Source organism: Pteropus vampyrus, unplaced genomic scaffold, assembly GCF_000151845.1.
Source record: "Pteropus vampyrus isolate Shadow unplaced genomic scaffold, Pvam_2.0 Scaffold60, whole genome shotgun sequence".
In the NCBI taxonomy this organism is placed as follows: domain Eukaryota; kingdom Metazoa; phylum Chordata; class Mammalia; order Chiroptera; family Pteropodidae; genus Pteropus; species Pteropus vampyrus.
In genome coordinates, this window is record NW_011888841.1 from 76,952 (window position 1) to 97,652 (window position 20,701).

The 20,701-nt window shown below is 35.8% G+C and overlaps 2 protein-coding genes and 1 non-coding gene across 5 annotated transcripts in view; all 3 read right to left on the reverse strand.

Moving 5' to 3' along the window:
- Positions 1–15,262, reverse strand: part of LOC105292604 (kinesin-like protein KIF28P) — a 66,904-nt gene extending 51,642 nt beyond the window's left edge. Inside the window, exons 1-2 of the mRNA XM_011360872.2 lie at positions 15,105–15,262; positions 8,215–8,406 (exon numbers count right to left, since the gene is read on the reverse strand). Of these exons, the coding sequence (XP_011359174.1) occupies positions 8,215–8,406; positions 15,105–15,173 (261 nt within the window). The 5' untranslated portion in view covers positions 15,174–15,262. The remainder of the gene's footprint in view (positions 1–8,214; positions 8,407–15,104) is intronic.
- LOC111740251 lies at positions 1,434–1,540 on the reverse strand. The gene has a single exon (XR_002780557.1). It is a non-coding gene; the product is annotated as a U6 spliceosomal RNA (small nuclear RNA).
- Positions 15,263–16,161: 899 nt separating the features above from the next.
- AHCTF1 (AT-hook containing transcription factor 1) overlaps positions 16,162–20,701 on the reverse strand; it is a 69,648-nt gene continuing 65,108 nt past the window's right edge. For 2 of the 3 annotated variants that reach the window (XM_011360830.2, XM_023530994.1), the window contains exons 34-36: positions 18,739–18,869; positions 17,694–17,773; positions 16,162–16,618 (exon numbers count right to left, since the gene is read on the reverse strand). In XM_011360830.2, the coding sequence (XP_011359132.1) occupies positions 16,426–16,618; positions 17,694–17,773; positions 18,739–18,869 (404 nt within the window). In that variant the 3' untranslated portion in view covers positions 16,162–16,425. Of the gene's footprint in view, positions 16,619–17,693; positions 17,774–18,738; positions 18,870–20,591; positions 20,678–20,701 lie in introns of those variants that run through there. The other variant, XM_023530995.1, reaches the window with a different exon arrangement.

A 20,701-nucleotide genomic window follows, 5' to 3' on the forward strand; every position in this document is an offset into this window, starting at 1 on the left:
TCAACAACGTTAAGTGAGCACTTACTAGAACGCTTTGTGTATTATGGGCATTTTAACAATATAATTCTTCCAAGCCACGAGCACAAAATATCTTTCCATACATTTGTGTCTCCTTTCAATTCTTTCACCAGTGTCATAGTTTTCAGTATAAAAGTCTTTTACCTCCTTGGTTAAATGTATTCCTTAGGTATTTTTTTCTTTTTGAAAAATTCCATCTTTATTGAAGTAAAATTAATATTTATTAAATTTATCCATTTAAAGTATACAGTGTCATGACTTTCGACATATGTACTTGGCCATGTGACGAGTACCACGATGAAGATTTTTAAAAATTGTAATTATTTCAAAAAGTTCCCTTGAGCCGCTTTGCCTCAGACCTCTCCTCCCACCGTCAGCCCCTCACTGCCAGAGATTTACCTCGTGTAACTAGAGTTTTGTTTTTTTCTGGAGTTCTCAGTTAAGTGGGATCGTACAGTGTGTGGTCTTTTGTACATGGCTTCTTTCACTTAATATAGCGCTTCGAGATGCATCCAGGTTGTTGCATGTCATTATTAGTTCCTTTTGTTGCTGAATTGTATTTTATAAACACATCACAACTTTATTATGGACATTTAAGTTTCTAGTTTGGGACTATTATATATAAAGGTGCTATGGATGTTTGTTTGCCTACAGTTGTTTGAGGATATATATTTTTATTTCTCTTGGAATTGCTGGATTGTATGGTTAAGTGTGCCCTTAAATTTTAAAGAAACTGTTTTCCAATATGACTAAGCCTTTTTGCTTTGCCATAAGTGCTATATTAGGGCTCCGGTTGATCCACATGCATGTCAGCATTTGGTATCGTCAGGTTTTTTTTATGCACAAAATTTTTTTTTTGATTGAACAAATTTAAGTTTATTATTATTCAACCAAAAGAGAATTACTAATATGTTTAGCAACTGTCTTTTAATAACTTCAGCTAATCATATTTCTTGTCATTAAAATATTCTTTTTTTAGAAAAACTTTTTATTAAAATGTAGCTAACATACAATATTGTATTAGTTTCAGGCATACACCATAGTTGTTCAACATTTATGCACCTAAAGTGGCCACCATGATAAGTCCAGCCACCATGGGACACGTGCAGCACTGTCACAATATTATTGGCTCCATCCCTTATGCTGAGCACCACAGCCCCGTGACTTGATTTATACCTGGAAGTTCGAACTTATTCCCCTTAACTTCCCCTCCGCCCCCCTTTTTGATTTTTCAATTACAGTTGACATTCAATATTATTTTATATTAGTTTCAGGTGCACAGCATAGTCGTTAGATATTTATATAATTTACAAAGTGATCCCCCCGAAATTAGACATAGTTATTACAATATTATTGACGACATTCCCTATGCTGTACTTTACATTCCCATGACTATTTCATATGTGCCAATTTGTCAAAATACAACACGCTTCACAAATTTGCGTGTCACCCTTGTGCAGGGGCCATGCTTATCTTCTCTGTATCGTTCCAATTTTAGTATGTGTGCTGCCGAAGCGAGCATGGTACCGCCATGGTGGTATTCTCATTTGCATTTCTTAATTTTCATTTCCCTAATGAAGTTGGACACATTTTCATTGGTTTTAGGTAATTTCCGTATCTTCTTTGGTGAAGACTCTGATCAAATCTTTTGCCATTTAAAAAAAAATGGACTTGGTTTTCTCTTTTAAGGTGTAAGGATTCATTATATATTTTGGATGTTTTATCAGATACATGTTTTGCAAATATTTTCATTTTTTGTGGCTTGCCTCTTCGTGTTCTCACTGGTATCTCTCAAAGAGCAAAAGATATTTTTTAAAAAGTGAATCTCATTTATCAAATATTTTCTTTTACGGCTTGCGTCCTATCAAGACAGCTTTGTTAGATCTGAGATTATGACCATTTTCTCCTATCCTGTCTGTTAGAGGCTTTATAGTTTTAGGCCTCTGATCAATTTTGAGTTCATTTTGTATATGGTGTGAGGAAAGAAAGTTTGTATTTTCTCAGATGTATTATCTCCAGCACCATTTGTTGGACGACTTCAATTCTGATGAACCTTCTCGTCTGTATTAGTTTGCTAGGCCCGCCATAACAAATGACCACAGACGAGGTTACTAAAAACGGCAGAAAATTGTTCTCTCACCGTTCTGGGGCTAAAATTCCAAAATCAAGGTGTTGGCAAGGCCATAGTTTCTCTGCCTTTCCCACCTTCTGGCAGCTGCTGGCAGTCCTCGGCGCTCAGCCTCTGCCTCCATCATCACATGGCCACCTCCCTGTGTATCTGTGGCCAGATTTCCCTCATCTTACAAGAAGTAGATTTGGGGCCCACCGTAATCCAGTATGGCCTCATCTTAACTAATTACATCTGCAAATATCCTGTTTCTAAATAAGATCCCATTCTGAGGTTCTCATGGACATAAATTTGGGGGGAACAGTATTCAACTCATTATAGCACCTTGGTAAAAAAAATATATATATTGAAGATGTATGAGGATCTAGTTTTGATAACTTTATTCTGTTCCATCGATCTATATCTCCTTTTTTAGGCAATACCACATTGTCTTGATTATTGTAGTTCCATAGTGGGTTTTCAGTTATTCGAGTTTATTCTCTGTCAAGTAATTTTAGCTATTCTAAATCCTTTACAATTCTATGTAAATTGTTGAAGTAGTGTATCAATTTCCACAGGATATTACTGCTGGGTTTTTGATTAGGATTGCTTTGAATCTATTAATCAATTTGACTTTTTAATAATATTGAGTCTTCCGATTTAAGTCTTCCTTTCAGGAATGTTTTATAGCATGCAGCTTTTGTACATATTTTGTTAAATTTATCCTTAAAGTATTTCACGTTTTTGATATTGTAAATATTTTAAAATTTTAGTTTTTAATCGTCCCTTGCTAGCATAGAAAATATTATTGATTTTTGTACGTCGACCTTGCTAAACACAATTTTTAAAAATAGTAGCTTTTTAAAATTTACTTTTTATCGAGGTTACATTAGTCTATAAAATTATGTAAGTCTCAGGTATGTGACACTGTGAATCGACATCTGTATGGACTACATCGTGTTCACCACCAAAAGTCTGGTTTCCATTCATCCCCATACAATCGACTCCCTTCCCTGAAGGTAACCACCAATCTGTTGTCTGCCTCTGTAAGTTTCTGTGTTGCATTTTGTTTGTTTTGTTTTATGTTCCACATATGAGTGATGTCATACAGTATTTCTTTTTCCATCTGACTTATTTTACTTAGCATAATCGTCTTAGGGTCCATCCATGTTGTCTCAGATAGCAGGATTTCACCTTTTTATGACTGAGTAGTATTCCGGAGGTGGGGGGGGAGGGATGTGTGTGTGTGTGTGTGTGTGTGTGTGTGTGTATGTGTCTCTCACATCTTCTTTATCCATTCATTTGTTGATGGACACTTAGGCTGTTTTCATTTCTTGGCTATTGTAGGTAATGCTGCAATGAACAAAGGGTGCATATATCTTTTTGAATTAGTGTTTTTGTACTATTCAAATAGATATCCCTAAGTGGAATAGCTGGATGATATGGTAGTTCTCTTCTTAATTTTTTTTGAAGAATCTCCATACTGTCTTCCACAGTAGCTGCACTAATTTATACGTAAAAGGGTGCCTTTCCTCCACATCCTCTCCAACACTCGTTGCTTCTTGTCTTTTTAATTATACCCATTCTAACAGGTGTGACATGATATCTCACTGTGGTTTTGATTCGCATTTCTCTAATGATTAGTGATATTGAACATCTTTTCATGTGCCAAGGAAGACTGTATGTCTTCCTAGGGAAAATATCTATTCAGATCCTCTGCCCATTTTTTAATTGGGTTGTTTTTTTGTTATTGAGATATATGAATTCTTTATATATTTTGAATATCAACTCCTTATCAAATGTGTGATTTACACATATCTATTCTGATTCAGTAGGTGTGCCTTTTCGCTTTGATAATTTCCTTTGCTGTGCAGAAGCTTTTTAGTTTGATGTAGTCTCGTTTCTTTATTTTTTTTTTTTTGTTTCCCTTGCCATTGGAGTTGAATCCACAAAAAAACACTAAGAATGATGTCAAGGAGCTTACCACCTGTATTTTCTTCTACATATTTTATTGTTTAGGGTCTTACATTCAAGTTTTTAATCCATTCTTAATTTTTGTGTATGATGTAAGACAGTAGTCTAGTTTCATTCTTTTGCATATGGCTTTCCAGTTTTCCCAGCACCACTTATTGAAGAGACTTTTCTTTCTCCATTGTGTGTTCTTGGCTCCCTTGTTGTAAATTAGTTATCCATACATGTGTGGGTTTATTTCTAGGCTCCTGATACTATTTCGTGTATTTGTCTGTCTGTCTGTTATTTTTCCAGTACCATACTGTTTTGGTTACTCTAGCTTTACAGTATAATTTGAATTCAAGAAATGTAATCCCTCTGGCTTCGTTCTTTTCCTTCGGGTGCTTTGGCTATTTGGGGTCTTTTGCAGTTCCCTCCAAATTTTACAATTTTTTGTTCCATTTCTATGAAAAATACCGTTAAGATTTTTAAAATTTTATTTAGTTTTATATTAGTTTAAGATAGACAGCACAATGGTTAGATGCTGTTGAGATTTTGATAGGGACTGCTTTAAATCTGTAGAAAGCTTTAGGTAATTTGGACATTTTAACAATGTGATTTCTTCCAATTCATGAGCACTGGATATCTTTCCATTTCTTTGTGTCTTCAGTTTCTTTCAACACTGTCGTATAGTTTTCAGTGTGTAGGTCTTATACCCCTTTAGTTAAATTTATTCCTGGGTATTTGGTTGTTGCAATTGTAAATGGGATTGTTTTCTTTATTTTTCTGGTTTTTCATTGTTAGTGTATAGAAACTCAACAGATAGCGGTATACTGATTTTGTGCTCTGTAACTTTACTGTTTATTATTTCTAATATTTTTCGTGGAGTCTTTAGTGTTTTCTATATGTAAAATCATGCCATACACAAATAGTTACAGCTCTAAGTCTTCCTTTCCAATTTGGACACCTTTTATTTCTTTTTCTTGCTTGATTGCTTTAGACAGGACTTCTACTACTATGTTGATGAGGGTGAACACCCTTGCCTTGTTCCTAATCTTAGAGGAAAAGGTTTCAGTTTTTCATCAGTGACTCAGATACCTAGCTGAGGGTTTATCCTATATGGCCTTTATCATATTGAGGTACTTTCCTAGACCCATTTTATTGAGAGTTTTTGTCATAAATGAATCTTGTCAAATGCTATTCTACATCACTGTCAATCCCTTAGGGTTTTTTACATAGATAATCACGTCATATGCAAATAGTGTGACTTCTTTTTAATCTGCACGCCACTTATTTCCTATTAATTGCCATATTGCCCTCGCTAGGACCTGCAGTAAATGTTGTGTAGAAATGATGAGATTGAACCTCTTTGTCTTATCCCCAATCTTAGGGGGAAGCATGCAGTGTTTTTCCATCGAATGTGAGAATACCTGTGTATTTCAGAGAATTTCTGTTTCCAGGAAGCTCTCTCCTATTTCAGGTTTGCTGAGTTTTCATCATGATTGTATGTTGAATTTTGTCAGATACTTTTTTTGCATCTGATCATGTACTTTCTTTCTTCCTTTATTCCGATCATAAGATGAATTACATTGATGTTCAGATGTTAGGCCAATCTTCGGGAAAAGTCCCACTTGATAGCGACGCATTGTTTTTTAAATATATTGTTGAATTCTATTTGTGAAAATCTTGTTAATAATTTTCGTGTCTATGTTCATAAAGGATATTTGCTTGTAGTGTTTTCGTAACATCTTTGGCAGGTTTTCTTATAATACCGGCCTCAGAAAATGACTGTTCCTTCTACCACCTGCGAGACTATTCGGTAGCGTTCTCATGACTTCTTCCTCTGGCAGAATTCACAGCAGAGGCATCTGGGCCTGGAGTTTTCTTTGTGAGGTTTTTAACTGTAAATTCAATTTCTTTAATAAATTCGAGTCCTTTAATAAATACAAATTCAATATCTTTCATAGATATAGGGTTACTAGTGTTATCCCTTTTTGTGCGAACTTAAGTAGCTTGTGTCCATTTTACCTGTCTTGTTGAATCTATTGACAATAAGTTGTTCGTAACATTCCCTTATATATTTTAATGTATGTAAGAGCTGCAGTAATGTCTTTTTCATTTCTCATCTTGGGACTTTATATGTCCTTTTCCTTGATCAGTTTGGCTAGAGGTTTATCAATTTTATCGATCTTTTCAAAGAACCAGTTTTCAGGTTCATTGATTTTTTTCCTCTATTATTTTACTGTTTTATATTAATTAATGTAAATTAATTAGATTAGATTAATGCTCTAACCTTTATTTTTTCCTCTGTTTACTTTGTGTATAACTTTCTAAATTCTTAGATAGAAACCTAGAATGTTTATTTGAGACTGTTCTTTTCTAATATAATCATTTAATGCTATAAAATTTCTCTAAGCCATGCTTTAGCCGCACCACATAAATTTTGATGGATGTTTTGATTTTTGAATTCAAAATATTTACTAATTTTCCTTTGGGCTGTTCCTTGACCGATGGATTATTTAGAAGTCTGTTATTTTCTAAATATTTGTGGATTTTCCTAATGTCTTTCAGTTATTTCTAAGTTTATTTTCATTGTTGTCAGAGAACATACTTTGTATGATTTTAGTTATCTTACATTTGATGAGATTACTTTTATCCAGAATATAGTCGATCATAACTAAAGTTCCATGTTCACTTGAAAAGGCTGTGTAGTGCTGTGGTTGGGTGGGGGTAGCACGAGAGTTTTAGAATATAATTGTCAATTAGGATGATAGTGTCATTCTATAATGTTACTGATTTTTAAATTTGTTTTATCCATTGCTCAGGAGTAATTAAATTATAAATCATAATTGTAGGTTGGACTGTTTCTCTTTCAATTTCTATCAGTTTCTACTTCATGTACTTTGAAAATCCGTTATTGGGTACATACCCATTTAGGATGGTATGTCTTCTTAATTAATTGATTACTTTATCATTACAAAATGTCCCTTGTTCTGAAGTCTACTTTGATGTACATATTGCCTCTGTTTGGCATTTACATGGTAGTTATCTATTTACATCTAAATTGTTTTTCTGTAAATCAATGTAGTTGGATCCTGCTTTTCCTATCAAATCTGATAACCTCTGCCTTTTAATTGGCATGTTTATTTACATTTGCTATAATAATATGGCTGGCATTAAGTCTACCATCTTGGTATTTATTTTCTTATTCCTCTCCTTTTCCTGCCATGTTTTAGATTGAGTATATCATAATTCCATTTCTTCACAATTGACTCATTATTATGCTTCTTTTTTATTTTTTTTTATTGATTGCTCCAGGGTGGTACATTATGGGGTTGGTCCATAAGATCCTTTCAGTGAGTTTGTGAAGTCAGAACTATTTGACAGAGGGTATTTTAGGGGGCCCTTAATAAAGGCTATAATCTTTAGGCTGAGTTTTGAAAGACAAGTAGGCAGACAAGAACAGAAGAGGTTGGGGGGAAAATGAACAAAGCCTCAGTGACCTGTGAGACAATCTCACACATTCATGTAACTGGAGTCACAGAAGAAAGAAGGGGAGGGACAAAAAAAATACTTGAAATGATGGTGGAAATTTCTCCAAATCTGATACAAACTATAAACCCACAGATCCAAGCAGTTTAATGAGCTCTGTCCAGATCGAAATGACCACTTGTCCTTCACGCCCCATTGTATCCTACACATTCTTATCACAGAACCCGTAACGTTTGAATGCCCTTCTTTGTCTGTCTTCTCATATGAAACTGTGAGCAACTTTAAAGTGGAATAGTACATGGCATCCGATAAATATTTGATAAAACAAAAGTTCTCAAATGCTGAGTGCTTCACAAGTTTTGCTTATTTTGCTTTTCTCAGAGATGCAAAATATAATTGACCAATGCTCCTTTTTCAAAATATGTCAGTACTTTGGGAAATCAACTGATGTGAGTACCTAAGAAATTATTTAGGCAATAGGTACACTTTTGAATCTAATGTTTAGCATGAAAAAGGAACTGATTTAAAATCAAACTCTCAAATGGAAATATGTATTGTAGCATGCTCACATAAAAAAATTATTGTTATACCGTTAACATGTCATTATAAAAAACCTTCCATTGAAGTTGTGTTTCAAAGCAATTTACCTGGCTTGCAAATTTACTATTAGGATCAGCTGAAATAAACACACCATCTTTATCCATCTGAAATCCACTGTGAGACCAATATGCCAGGTCAAACGTAAATGTCTTCACATGTTCTGGATTCTTAGGGTCTTGTATAGTGGTGGTCCCGGAATGCATGGAAATCACACATTTGCTCCCAGAATTCTTCTCTCTCTATAGTCAAATGACAAATTCAGAATCGATCATTATAGCTTTTCTTTGTCATCCAAGTAACTTGTTTCGCGAGTCTTTATACCTAGTAAGAAATTAAGCCAGGAACTTACCATTCGTTTTGTTCTCCAATTTTGTTATTCTAGCAGCTCTCATGACAAGCAGTTGCTCTTATATTCCTTCCGAATTTTTAAAAGGCTTGTCTCTAGTCATTTTAACTTTCTGAGAATAGCATTTCTAACACCCAACTATACTAATAGCAATAACTATAGAAGCAGAGAAATCCAAGGGGCTGTACTGTCCCACCTTTCAGTGAAACTGTGAAAATTATTAATCAAAAAATGAAAATACGACCATTTAAGCCTCCGGAAATCATCCTAAGGGCAAACAACCAATGAAGAAACATCTAAACAAGAAAAACTATCAAAATTTGGTAAGAAAGCAGAATCTTGGTATTTGAAAAAAGACCATTCTCAACCCACCCAGCTCAGTGAGGTGACCACTTAAGTGCCAAGAATACAGGGCCCCCTCTCTCTCCAGCTGCCAGTGGTGAGCTTTCTTCCTGGGAAGGGCAGGATATTGGCATTTCTCACCCTGCCCCCATCTACCTTTGCTGAGGCCAAGTCCTGGGGGAGCCGGGATGAGAAGTGGGGGTTTCCCCTTCTTCCCAGTTCCCACTCGTGGAGCAGGGTCTACAGCACACTGAGAATACTAGGGTGCTCAGCACCCTTGCTCCTGAGGTGGCGGTTCCACGCCAGGAGGGACAAGCTGAGGACCTCAGGCTGCTGTTCCATATTCACCAAGTGCTGGGCTCCTACAACAGGGATCTCACTCAGAGAGCAGCTTGCCATTGACCCCACCTGCAAATCCAGAGCCCTGGGATTTAATCTCTTCCCAAAGGAATTGACCTCATTTGTCCCCTTAGAGAAATTCAATCCTAAAGACACTTCAGGAACAGAGGTGGTTGTGATGAAAAGCCACTGGGAAGAGATTTAAGATACAGGTTACGGGACTCTGGGACAACATCAAGTATACAAACATTTACATCATAGGGGTAGCAGAAAGATGGGGGAGAGAGCAAGAAATTAACAACTATTTGACGAAATAATGACAGAAAACTTCCTTAACCTAGCAAAGGACATAAACACAAGCACAGGAAGCTCAGAGTCCCGAACAAGATAAACCCAAAGAGGTCTACACCAAGACACATCATAATTAAAATGCCAAAGGTGAAATACAGAATCTTAAAAACAGCAAGAGAAAAGCAGTTAGTTACCTACAATGGTGCTCCCATAAGAATGTCAGCTGATCTCTCAACAGAAACTTTGCAGGCCAGAAGGGATTGGCATGAAATATTCAAAGTGATGAGAAGCAAAGACCTACAACTAAGATTAGTCTATCCAGCAAAGCTATCATTCGGAATTGAAGGACAGATAAAGAGCTTCTCAGATAAGAAAAAGCTAAGAGTTCATCACCACCAAGCCAGTGTTACAGGAAATGTTGGAGGGACTTCTTTAAGAAGAATAAAAAAATATATATCAAAAATATGAATAATCAAAAATGGCAATAACTATGTATCTATCAATAATTACTTTAAATATAAATGAATTAAATGCTTTAATCAAAAGATAAGGTGGCTAAATGGATAGGAAAACAAGACCCTTACATATATATGCTGCTTATAAGAGACTCACTTAAAATTAAGACACACAGAGACTGAAAGTAAATGGATAGAAAAAGATATTTCATGAAAATGGAAATAAAAAAAAAAAAAAGGGCAGCAATATGTATACCAGACAAAACAGACTTTAAAACAAAGGCTATACGAGAGACAAAGAAGGACCCAGTAATCCCATTTCTGGGTATTTATCCAAAGAAACCTAAATATTACTTTGAAGGGACATGATCATCCATATGTTCACTACAGCATTATTTACAGTAGCCAAGATATGGAGGCAACCTGGGTGTCCACCAATTGATAAATGGATAAGGAAGAGGTGGTACATATATACAATGGACTGTTACTCAGCCATAAAAAAAAAAAAAAAAAAAGGATGCAATCTTGCCATCTGCGACAGCATGGCTGGACCGAGAGGGTATTGTGCTGAGTCAGTCAAAGACAAATGCCATATGATTCATTTACATGTGGAATCTAAGAAACAAAAAAACGGAAACAAACTCATAGATGCAGAAAACATTTTGAGAAGTACCGGATGGGAAGGGAAATAAGGGTGTGGGTGAAGGAGGGGAAGGGATTAAAAAGTACAAATTGGCAGTTACAAAACCTACCAATGGGGAATATAAAGTATAGTATAAAGAATATAGTCAATCATATTATTTATAATTGTATGGTGTCAGATGGGTACGAGATTTATTGGGGTGATCACTTCCTAAGTTATATAAATGTCTAATCACCGTGTTTTACACCTAAAACTAACGTAATATTATACGTTAACTGTAATTGAAAAATAACAAAACACTTTTTTAAAGATAAAGTTTAAATTATAGGTTTTCTAGTTTGCAGGAGGAAAGCAACTGGGGAATAACATAGCTGAGAGGAACCCATTTGGGGTCAGAAAAAATGTCAAACACCGATGTCAAACTATTCCTTTCAAAGGGACCAGGACTTGATTGAATGAGTTTGTAAAGCAATTTATGCCCCCAGGATAGCGTCGAAAACAAGAGCTTTCAGCCACCGATCAGTAAAGTTAAAAGCTTGGGTTTGGTCAAGAAAGGAAAGGTGCCCCACTAAAATCCCGCCGTCACCCCAGGGTGCACGGGCACATCCAAAGCTGGGCCTCCCCGAGGAGTAACGACAAAAGGAGGGACCGGAGGGATGGACTTCACTAAAATAATCCAGCCGTCACTGAACCAAAAAACAAGCAAACAAAAATAAGTTACAGAGGGGTGAGGGGAACAATACCTAGATTTGCTACAGCATATTACCTAAAATGTCCAGTTTCCAATAAAAAAATTACGATGCATGCAAAGAAACAGGAAAGTATGACTGACACTCTGGGGAAAAAAGCAGCCAACAATCTGTGAGTAAGCACTATAAATATTCACAGAACTAAAAGAAACCATGAATAAGGAAATAAAGGATTAGAAAGGAATACTATGAATAGCTGAGCACCGATGACAGATGAAATGGACACACACTACTGAAACTGATTTCAGAAAAAGACAATCTGGATGGATCTATAGTAAGTGATGAGATTGAAGTAACTAATTAAAAAAAGAAAGCTTCTCACAAAGAAAAGCCTAGATGGCTTGGCTGCTGAATTCTGCCAACAATTTAAAGAAAGCAATTCTTCATCAACTTTCAGAAAATCGGCGGGAACACTCCCCGACTTATTTTTATGAAGCAAATATTACGATACCAAATCCAGACAAAGAAAACTACAGATCAATATCTCATGAATATGCATGCAAGAATACTCAGCAAATTAACAAACTGAATCCAACGTGTAAAAAAAATTATACACGACTAAATGGGATTTATCCTAGGGATGCAAGTTTGTTTCAACATCTGCAAATTATTATATTGTTTTTTTATTTTCTATATTTTATGATGCTTTGACATCCTGGAGCCTGGAGAAACTACCCCTCAAGAGCTAATGAATTCCTAGAGAAACTTGATAGTCATATGCATAAGAATAAACTTGAACCCTTACCTCATAACAATATACAAAATTTAATCCAAAGTGGACCAAAGACCTAAATATAAGAGCTAAACATATAAAAGACATAGGAGTAAATCTTCATGACTTTGGACTGGGCAAAGGATTCTTTGATATGACTCCAAAAGCAAGTAATAAAAATTTTTGTGTTTCAAAGGACACCATCAAGAAAGTAAAAAGACAACATGTAGAATGGGACAAAATTTGCAAGTCTTCTAATAAGGAATTGCATCCGGAATCTAAAAAGAACAGGTCAATATAAAAGGTAATTCAATTTAAAATTTAGCAAAGGATCTGAAGAGATGTTTCTCCAAGACATATGAGTGGAGAGTAAGCACGTGAAAAAGATGCTCGACACCATTAGTCACCGGGGCATTGCATATCATTCCTCAAGATACTTCACACCAGAATGGCCACGACTGGAGAGACTGCAAGCCTCCTGCACTGCCGGTGGAAATGGAAAAGGATGCAGCTGCTTGGCAAGTCCGGCAGTTCCTCAAACAGTTCTATGCCTATGTGTATAACCAGGAGATGAAGACGTGTGCACTCAAAAACTCAGTGATTATTTGTTTACAGCGGCGTTACTCATAACATCCACTGAGAAACAATGTGGTGTACACATACAAAGGAATATTATCCAGCCACAAAGAAATGAAGTTTTGATAAATGCTACATGAATGGACTTAGAAAACATTATGCAAAGTGAAGAAGCCAGTCACAAAAGTCTACATATTGTATAATTCCATTTATGTAAAATGTACATAACAGGGAAATATGTAGCAACAGGAATTAGATCCATGGTTGCTTAGGGCTGGGGAATAAGGAGGATAACTAAAGGGCACAAATCCTTTTTTGAAGTGATAAAAATGTCCTAAAAACTTATTCTGGTTGCATGTCAGTGAATATACTAAAAATCACTCAATTGCACACTTTCAGAGGGAATTATATAAAATGTGGATTATATATCAAACCATTTAAGAGATTTATGGTAAAAAAAATAAAATAGCAATTAAATTTGTCAGGATCTGTGCTGACATTATTTCATCTCATTTATAACAGTGACCCTGTCAAGTATCAGTATCTCCACTTTACACATAAGGAAACCAAGGCTCAGAGCTTAAAACTTTGCTCAAATTTACACAATGTGTAAGCGAAAGTCAAGTTTTGAACTCCAGTTCATCTGACTTCAAAGGCTCCTGAGAATGTACTGCCTCCTTAACATGAGTCTCAAAATTGGTTCTCTGATCCAACAAGGAAGACTGCCTATGAAGTTAGAGCAGGCAGAGTCCGGGTAACCTAGGGGATGACGTGTTTGGCCAGGTGTGATCCATGACCATTTACTGGCAGATCGTCTCTTGAATTCATCCCTTCCTCCGTGCTACTTTCCAGTGCGCACTAATCAGCTTTAGGGTGGACTTGAACCAAATGCAGTCTGTGTGAGAAGGGAGCAGAGAGGTTGTGCTCACATATAACTCTTTAGTACCCACTTCTGCGCTCTTCACTGTTGAACCCGTTTCCCTGCTTGCGGCTGCGTTTACCCCAAGATAACTCGCAGATTTGTCCTAACCTAACCCCCAAAGTTTACGACGAAATCCTTTAATATTATTTTTGCATCGCTCGGGTATATCGTCTTTGGAAACAAATGACATCATTCTATCTGTAGCACTGTATTTTAGTAGTGATAGTTCCATTTATAAAATATAGTAATTCTAGGTCACTAAAAATGTCAAATCCTAGAAAACATAGCATTCCTACGTGTGATGTTAAACTAATGCTGGCAGCGAGCTACACCTTTTTCTAAACAGGAAAAGGGTTCAAACTTGCAGTTAGTTACTCTAGCAATATTAAAGGCCAGTGAAAAATAACCCCCGGAATAGCTACTTTCAGTTTGTTGATGAGTTAGGCTATAACATGGCTTTTTGTTTTTTGGCCAAAACATTTAATTCGCTGATCACAGGTTAATTCTTTGACCTTTACATAGTTATCTAATTATGTATCTGCCTAACTGCTGACATGTTTTCTGCAATATAGATGAATGAATGAATAAGGGACAGGACGTAACTGATACCAACTAAAAGTACAAAGTGAAACTGGGTACTGATGGAGAGAAAAAGCAGCAGGCTGTGTCAGTGGGAAAGACCTCATATAAGGTCATCATTACATTGTATCCCATTCAGGATCAGTTACTGTCAAAAACGCGTGTCTTGTCTGTGGTGTTTTGTTTAGCATACCCTTACCCAAATCTTACTTATCCTATGTGGTCAGTTCAAACGCTTCTGTTTCTGGGAGGCTGTCAAGCAAGATGTGTGTGTCCAGGCAGAGCTATACCTGACCTTTCTCTGGGCATGACTATGATACACACTGCTACAAATAAACTGCTTAGATACGACTAGAAACTGGTGGAGAAGGAAGGATTTTCCTTCAGATCCTCAGCCACTAGTGCAGCATCTGACCCGCAGCAGGCAGTTTGCTGAATGGGTCAGCTGTCCAGGATGATCTTAATATTTAATGTATTGATAAGCAAAGATAGATAATCGATTGCTAAAGGTCCTGGAATTATTCTAATCCATATTTTATCCTAAAATGTAGCAACATAATGACCAGTGTTTTTGTAAAAAGTTACATAAATACATTTGTACATCAATGTATTTAAAATAGTTAATTCAGAACTGGCAATTTGTTTCCTTATGATCTACTGCTGAGGGGAAAAAAGTACTTTCATTAAAAATAGATACCACATGGCTATATTCACCAAACAGCACTGGCTTAAAAAACTACTAACTTGACAGTACATTTCTCTTGTCAATTTTTTTATTGTGCTACTTGCGCAAAGAATGAAATTGTTTACTGAATTATTTTTAGATCTTTAAATTACTCATTTAACAAGTTCATTTAAATAAGTTTAATACTCCATAAATGACAAGCAGCTTAAATACATGTTTGATAGCTATCATTAAAAAATTCAGAAAATGAAGGTCAGAGCCACATCTGCGACAAGGCAGCGCGGCACCCATCACTGACCTGGCTGAAAGGCCGCGCGCGCACCGCCACTTTCACGCTGTCGGTACTTGGCGTAGGCATTTTCATCATTTTCCCATTTTTCGTAGTTATTTGGTAGAAAAATAATGTAGAAAGCACACTGCTTATGCCTCACACTAAAACATGAAAAGTTTAGCTAACAAACAAAAGCAGTTTGTTTCTAGACAATCAATTATTAATGGTCCATTCATTACACACTATCAATTACCTGTTATAAATTATTTTACAACACTTATTTATTGATGAATTTTATAGCCTACATCAAGTATCACCACTTAATTGCACAGTCATACTGCAGAGAACAGCTGTTTTTTTTTTTTTGTTTTCCTTTTTCTACATCTACTCACACTCTTTCCCCATCCTCAATAGTCTGTGCCTGAGGTCCTATGAGAACTCATGTTTTAAAACCTGAATATTAAGGGATTTCTGTGAGTCAGTAGCAAGCTCCTTCAAAGAAATAATACTATAAAATTTGTTCAGACTTCTCATTCTATCAATATTAGGCACATACGAAGTGCACTGAATATCCATAAAACAGATTTGTTTTACGTTCTCCTTCTTTCTCAAACCCTTTTAAGAAGTTGCTAGTGAGCAGTGAACCGGTCAATCTAACCTGGATAATTAGTCTCTGAATAATTAAGAGACTTTAAAGACAGCCTTTAAGCTTGCTGAACAAGAAATGCCAACATTACATTTAACCAATGCATTACTTGGAAAATTACTCATTTGAGGTAGAATACACAAAATTTGTTAAACTATAAAAAAGTAGCAAAATTACATGCCCGTAATTCAATTACAACATAGTTAACAGCCAACCCCTCCAAACAAAAAAACAAATTTTATAATTAGAAATCTTAATCACAGAAGCAAAGTGCATAAATTATAAAACAGCAACTTAAAAAAATTTAACAGTTTAATCCTCATTTAAAGATTGGTCTAATACTTTTAACTGTAGAGAAAGAAAATGGGACCAATGCTTATTACCATATAAAATTATTAAAAGAAAAATTTCCCTCTCAAAAATCTAACAGACGCAAACTACTGTGAAGTATACACTTTATTTAACATTCCAATAAGCCATATTTACATATTATATAAATGTATGAAGTCAATATAAAATAGAAAAAACTGCCTCGACTAAAAGAATCACACTCCATGTGGAGCTGCTTTACTTACTGAAGACCTTCTGTTTACAAAAATTTACAATTTATATAAATTATTTTCTTCCAAATTAGATGATTTTAATAATCCACACAAGTCTGATGACTTTACAAATAGGTGTGCATTAAAAACATGAAAAACATTACAGCATTTTTCTGCGTAGAATCTGTTTTGGAAAGGAAGACAGTTTCTTTCTGTTCCTTCCAAGAGCTTTTCCTGTCACTTCTGCAGTTTTCCTTGGCTTGTGCCTTGCTCCAGCAACCGGGCTTGCCAAGGGTGAAATCAGCTTAATTTTCACTGGAGGAGGTGACCAAGAACTTTCTTCTTCTATGTTTCTGAAAAAAGATATAATTCAAATAAGGATAAACACATCACAAAATATAACTGGCTTCTCCATATGTTAAAAGAAACTTCAGAGATGACCCTTTCCTAGTGCTTTCATTTTAAAAAAGGGAACTGAAGTGTAGCTTTAAGTCATAAGCTAATCAGAGGCACAGTTAAGGTTCCACATGACAGAAATCTCCTTTTTTGGTTTGGATATTCAAAAACAATCACTGCTCAATTTTCTTTAAATGTTTCATATATATTAATAAATACTGCTTGGTTACAGGTTACAGGGACTGACCAAATACCAATAGTTAGTCCATGAAATCAGAGCCCAACAGGCCCATGAGGCGTTATGAAAAATGGCAATCCTTAGACACCAGAAATGAGCAATTATGTATGTTTTTTCATATGAAGTAGTTTTCCTACTTGGATGGGAGACCACCTAGGAAGACCAGGTGCTGTAGGCGTAAAAAATAAAAATAAGGGATTGTAAGCTGACAAGGTCCTTGCAATCTGTGAGGTCAACCAAGGGTTGCCTCGCCTGAAAAAAATATATATGAAGTAGTTTTCCACATACATACAAAGCCAACTGATGTGTAAATAGTGTTGTTACACTCAAAGTCTCATTAAATTAGTATTTAAAGTAAGATAAAATGGATTAGTTTTATGAAATTCAATGATGCCTAAGCACACTATGAATAACATACCATGTAAGAAATATATCTGAAAAGAAGTAATTTCTCCATGGATGAAGTTTTCTATTAATGAAATACTCAAAGGATTTTTAGGTTTATAATTACTTTTACTAGGAAAATGTGAAACATGCCACGCCCCTCCCTTCCCCATTGTGAAAAAGATTCCCCGATACTAACTCCTCCCACTGCATCGCCCTTCCTTAAAGAGAATGCATGGGCTGTTATGTTATAAAGAGAAATCTAACCATTACAAGGAGCCAGCACTGACAAATGCCCCTTAAGAATTACCCTTTTCTAATGAGCTTAATTTCTTTCAAAGTAAAACTCTTCTCAAACCTAATTTTAAGAAACAAAATAGAGAAAAATCACAGCGCAGAAGAAGTCATACCTGCTTGCTTGCTTTGATTTTTCAGTCCTTGTTCCTTTCACTTTTCGCTTTCCCGCAGTTTCTGATTGAGCATCATCTTCCTATGAGGTAAACATTTAAAAAGATAAAATCTAAATTTAAAAAGGTCTATCCTGAGTCAAGGAATATAACCAAATAGTGTTAATGAACTGAAACTCAAAGTCCCAAATGACCTATATATTTTTAGTAAAAATCTTGTGTCATCTACGACTGTTCTTTATCTCTCATCTCACATTCAATTGATCCCCAAGTCTTGTCAGTTTCATTTTTTTTTTTTAATATTTCCATTGTCACTGCCCTTTGTTCCCACTGCCTCCGATCAAATCCTAATCAAGCACTTACCATCTCATAAAATCTAGGCTACCAGAGACTATTTTTTCCTCACCAGAATTCATTAATGTGTAAACACTCCCTCCCCCGCCCCATGCACTGTCTCGCTTCTGTGCCTTTGCATCTGCTGTTTTCTCTGACTGAAATGCCTGTCTCCTTTGTTTTCTATCTATAGGGGATTTTGGTATAAATTGTTCTTATCATGCTATAAAATAATTATGTATGTTTTTGCCTCTTCAGTTAAAACTGAGCTCTTGAAAGACAAGAATCTACCTGCATTATGTCTCTGTAAGTCTTTGTCCTTGCCTATGAATATTGGTAATTCATTAAGGATTTCATACTCAATCTCTGAACTATTTTAGGGTTATGTACAATAAGATGATAGAATCAACTCTGAAACATAGTCTAAGTCTGGTCTGTGGATGACATTCTAGGGGTTCAGGGACCTACATTTTAAATAAATACATCTAGATAATTGAGGGGAAACAAATTTAAAAAACCTGTCCCCTACTAGGTAAACTGCCACTGCCAATAATATGCCATCAGTAATCTATCACAGATCTGTCCTAAAAGTGGAGACAAGGCAATTTTGGGCTGTTAATACAAATGTCTGCTCTTTTTAGTTTAAACAGGAGCACTGCTTTAAAAAAAAAGCACGTTTAAACAAGCATACAAAGAAAATCATGCATTTTCTTACCAGTTCATCTACAAGAATGGGTGTATTAGATATGTTTTTCCGCCTGGTCCTTAGAGCGGGAGGTGAAATAAATTGAGAAGATAAATCTGAAACCAATTCTTTCAGCTGTTCAGAAGCCTCTCTTTTTTTACCTAAATAAAAGGTAGGAAAGAATGACATCAATTTACATATACATATATATTTTTTTACAGCTTGAAACAAATGTGCATTAGAAAAATGTAAACATCTCCAAACATACAAAACATTAGTATTATAACGCAGTACCCATGACAGAAATGACATGAAAAATCCCAACATCATTTGGGTAATTAAACCAAATGTTCAGGAATAGTTAATGCTTCAAACTAAACAGTGCTGTAATATAAAAATAGGACTTAAAGCAGATATAAAACACTATTATTACACTAGTTTTGATCTTTATTGTTCCTGGAACATTCTCTGGGGAGGGAAAACATCAATCTCATATATAACCTGAGCCGGTTTTCTTCATAATTCCTGCTGTTCCAGAGATAGTTTTTATTTACAAAAGTGATTTAGAGACTCGAACCCTCTTCACTGACAGCTCACTCTTAATTGTTCCAGTCAAGAGGAACAACAGAAAAGTCCACATCACAAAAAGAAAAAGCAAACAAAATAATAATATAGCAAAACGAGCTGACAGGAAGCTATTCCACAGATAAATAAAAATGGTTTAAGAATTGGTTTAAAACATGTAATTACCTCGGGGTTTTTTGTTTTTACCCTAGGGTTCCCATGCCAGCGATGCAGCTGTGGAAGTGGCAAGGTGTAGCTGAACCAGTCTGCCAGGGATTAAATCCCGGCTTCTGGATTTACTAGCTATGAGACCAAAGGTAAGTAAGTTACTGAGACCTCTCTGTGCCTGACTTTCTATAAAATGGGAATGATAATAGCATTATAAAGTTACTGTGAAGATTAAAGGATTAAGAACAATGTGCAACATATGCTAAGTGCTTTATAGATGTTTGCTTTTATAATATTTCAAGGATATATTTAACAAATCTTTGAACTAAAATAACCAATGTTACTTTACCTAATTTGACAATCAAGAGTTCTTTAAGATGTCAAATTCTGTTTTTGAAGATGATTCTTAAAAGAAAAACTAGGCACAAGGTCAGAAATAAGACATCTCTCTACTCCCAGCTGGTAAGTGGCAGAAATGGTCTCGGCTACTGGTGGTGACTTCCCACTTTTCATGTCAAAAACCAGACAAACATGTCAATATATTCCTTCTGTGAAAATGATACATTGTTTTTTTCTTTGGAGGCTACTTGGAGCAACTTCTTTGGCTTTTCAAAGACTAGCTCATCATCTTCACGTATGATTTCCCCCTCCACTTCAAAGGAATAAGGTAAGGAAATACAAAAATATACTATCACGCGCAAAAGTGTTGAGTATCCACCATTCCTTCTACATACTTCTATTAGCCAGACAAGACTGTTATATCTGTTTGTTAACTTCTTCATCCCCCTCTCTGTAAACTTTCTGAGTGTAAGTTTTGATGGCCTTGCTAGTTAAAGGCTTAGGAGTTCAAAAAACCTAGGTTGAAACCCAGCTGTACTGGTGAACAGCTTTCTGGAAAAAAACAAAAAGCAGCTCTGATGTATCATAGCAGTTATTCATTTCTGTGGTATAGATGTTTCTACCACGGCTGGTCGGAACAATTTAACAATTGTTAACATTTCTGAATATTTTAACGATTGGCTCTCACCAGCCAGCAGGAGTCGGCTCTAGGACACACTACTCACTACCTGGGCGACTTGGGTACTCAGCCTCACGAAACTTTAATTTCCTCAAACTTTAATTTCCTCAACGTGGAAAGAAGGAAGTAATAGTACCTGTACTTAACTGGGTTGTAGTGAGAATCAAATGAATTGATAAATGTGTAGCCTCAGGCATACAACAGGCCCTTCTTAAACATCTGCAGGTGAGGAATGGAAATTAG